Consider the following 1,934-nt stretch of genomic DNA (forward strand, 5'->3'; position numbering starts at 1 on the left):
ATAAGGGACTCTCGAATCTTGATCTTGAGGGTTGTTAAGACGGACCTATGCGTATGTTTCACCGGTTGTTTGCAGCGTTTACGTTTGATCCTACAGCGATGAATGAATGGAACTACAGGCGATTCTATACACTGATTATTATGTTAATATGTTTCACCGGTTGTTCGCAGCGTTTACGTTTGATCCAGTGTATCACGACAACGTTGAGGAGTTGCAAGTGATGCGGAAACCGACTCGCACAACGTTTGATCCTACAGCCATGAATGAATGGAACTACAGGCGATTCTATACTCTGACCAGCACGAGACGGTGCGATAGGGAGACGACGGATATTTACGTTTGGACAGAGCGGACGTTCCGCGCCCGGTTCAGAGACGAAGGTGAGTGTTGTTTATTTCTTTCTTGTATGTTGTATAAGTTCTCATTTTCTCAAAATTTGGAATATTGGTAGAAAAGACAAGAAATTGGAGAGCAAGAATACATCTGATGCAGTTGGTTGGGTTGGTGATACAGAGAGGGAATGTGACGAGTGTGATGAGATTGTGTAATGTAGAGGTTGACGAGTATGAAATATAAGTGAGAATCCTATTTTATTAGCTTCTTCAAGAGTAGAGCAACTACCTTGTATCTCCTCAAGAGACAAGGATCGTTCTCGGAACGACTGTCTCCTATCCTGCCCTCCTTTTCTCTTCGATTTTGCGATAGGGAGACGACGGATATTTACGTTTGGACAGAGCGGACGTTCCGCGCCCGGTTCAGAGACGAAGGTGAGTGATGTTTATTTCAGACAAGAAATTGGAGAGCAAGAATACATCTGATGCAGTTGGTTGGGTTGGTGATACAGAGAGGGAATGTGACGAGTGTGATGAGATTGTGTAATGTAGAGGTTGACGAGTATGAAATATAAGTGAGAATCCTATTTTATTAACTTCAAGGGTAGAGCAACTACCTTGTATCTCCTCAAGAGACAAGGATCGTTCTCGGAACGACTCTCTCCTATCCTGCCCTCCTTTTCTCTTCGATTTCGGGACTATAAGACCTCCGTAGATACAGTTCCCTCTATCAAATCTTTTTTAAATTCTCTCCCTCTCTCTTTTAAAAGATGTTCCTTTGTAGTGGGACTCTTTACTCTGGGTCTCATTTTCGACAATGTTTCCCCGCAGGTCCCACAGAGTTCGCGCCGGTGTTCACCTGTCACCAGTGTCCCGCCCGATTCCTCAACAACGAAGAGACAGACGGCGCCAACCTTCTCATGCGCCATTACGTCAAACATCAGAACCTGAATGAGCAAGGTCCTGGGTCAACACGAGAACACCAGAAAGTAACCCGTTGAAATACAATCGAAAAAGGACCTTCTGTTTCTGTATGGCAAGCAAGAGCGTTACCACTGTGCTAACCGTACTTTCTAGTACACATTTCTAACAATGAAAGACCTTCATTATTTTCGAAACTTTCCAAATTTCCAATGAAGTCTCTTACCTTCATTATGCCGTTTCATGCACTTATCAATGAAGCTCTGATTCCAGTCGCGCATTTCATACGAGTAGTCTATCGCGCTCAAGTAGGTACAATCCGGCACGCGTGTCTGGGTGATGCCCTTGCGGCGTAGTTCCCTATCATGATCAAACATGAAATGATCATCCCATGTGGGGAGCTCATTGGCGCGACGCTCCTCGGAACTGTTGTAGTGTAGCCTGTGAAAATGAGATTAAAGGTAGAAACACACTACTATCACGTGAGCTCACTTGATGTGATGGTAGTGTAGCTGTCATGATCGAACATGAAATAGTTGTCCCAACTGGGTAGCTCGTTGGCGCGACGCTCCTCGGAACTGTTGTAGTGTAGCCTACGAGGGGAAAATGAGAGACCATTTTTTTTTTTTTTTTTTTTTTTTTTTTTTTTTTTTTTTTTTAAGGATTTTGATAAAGGAAATT

The 1,934-nt window shown here is 43.6% G+C and overlaps 1 protein-coding gene across 1 annotated transcript; it reads left to right on the forward strand.

Moving 5' to 3' along the window:
- Nucleotides 1-170: 170 nt before the first annotated feature.
- Nucleotides 171-1,333, forward strand: LOC103522179 (the record flags this gene model as incomplete). Its single annotated transcript, XM_017448971.1, has 2 exons — nucleotides 171-380; nucleotides 1,164-1,333. Coding segments are annotated over 2 exons (380 nt in total), but the record flags the coding sequence as incomplete, so codon positions are not given.
- Nucleotides 1,334-1,934: the final 601 nt, after the last annotated feature.

The sequence above is a fragment of the Diaphorina citri genome, unplaced genomic scaffold (genome assembly GCF_000475195.1).
Source record: "Diaphorina citri unplaced genomic scaffold, Diaci psyllid genome assembly version 1.1 scaffold7242, whole genome shotgun sequence".
NCBI lineage: Eukaryota > Metazoa > Arthropoda > Insecta > Hemiptera > Psyllidae > Diaphorina > Diaphorina citri.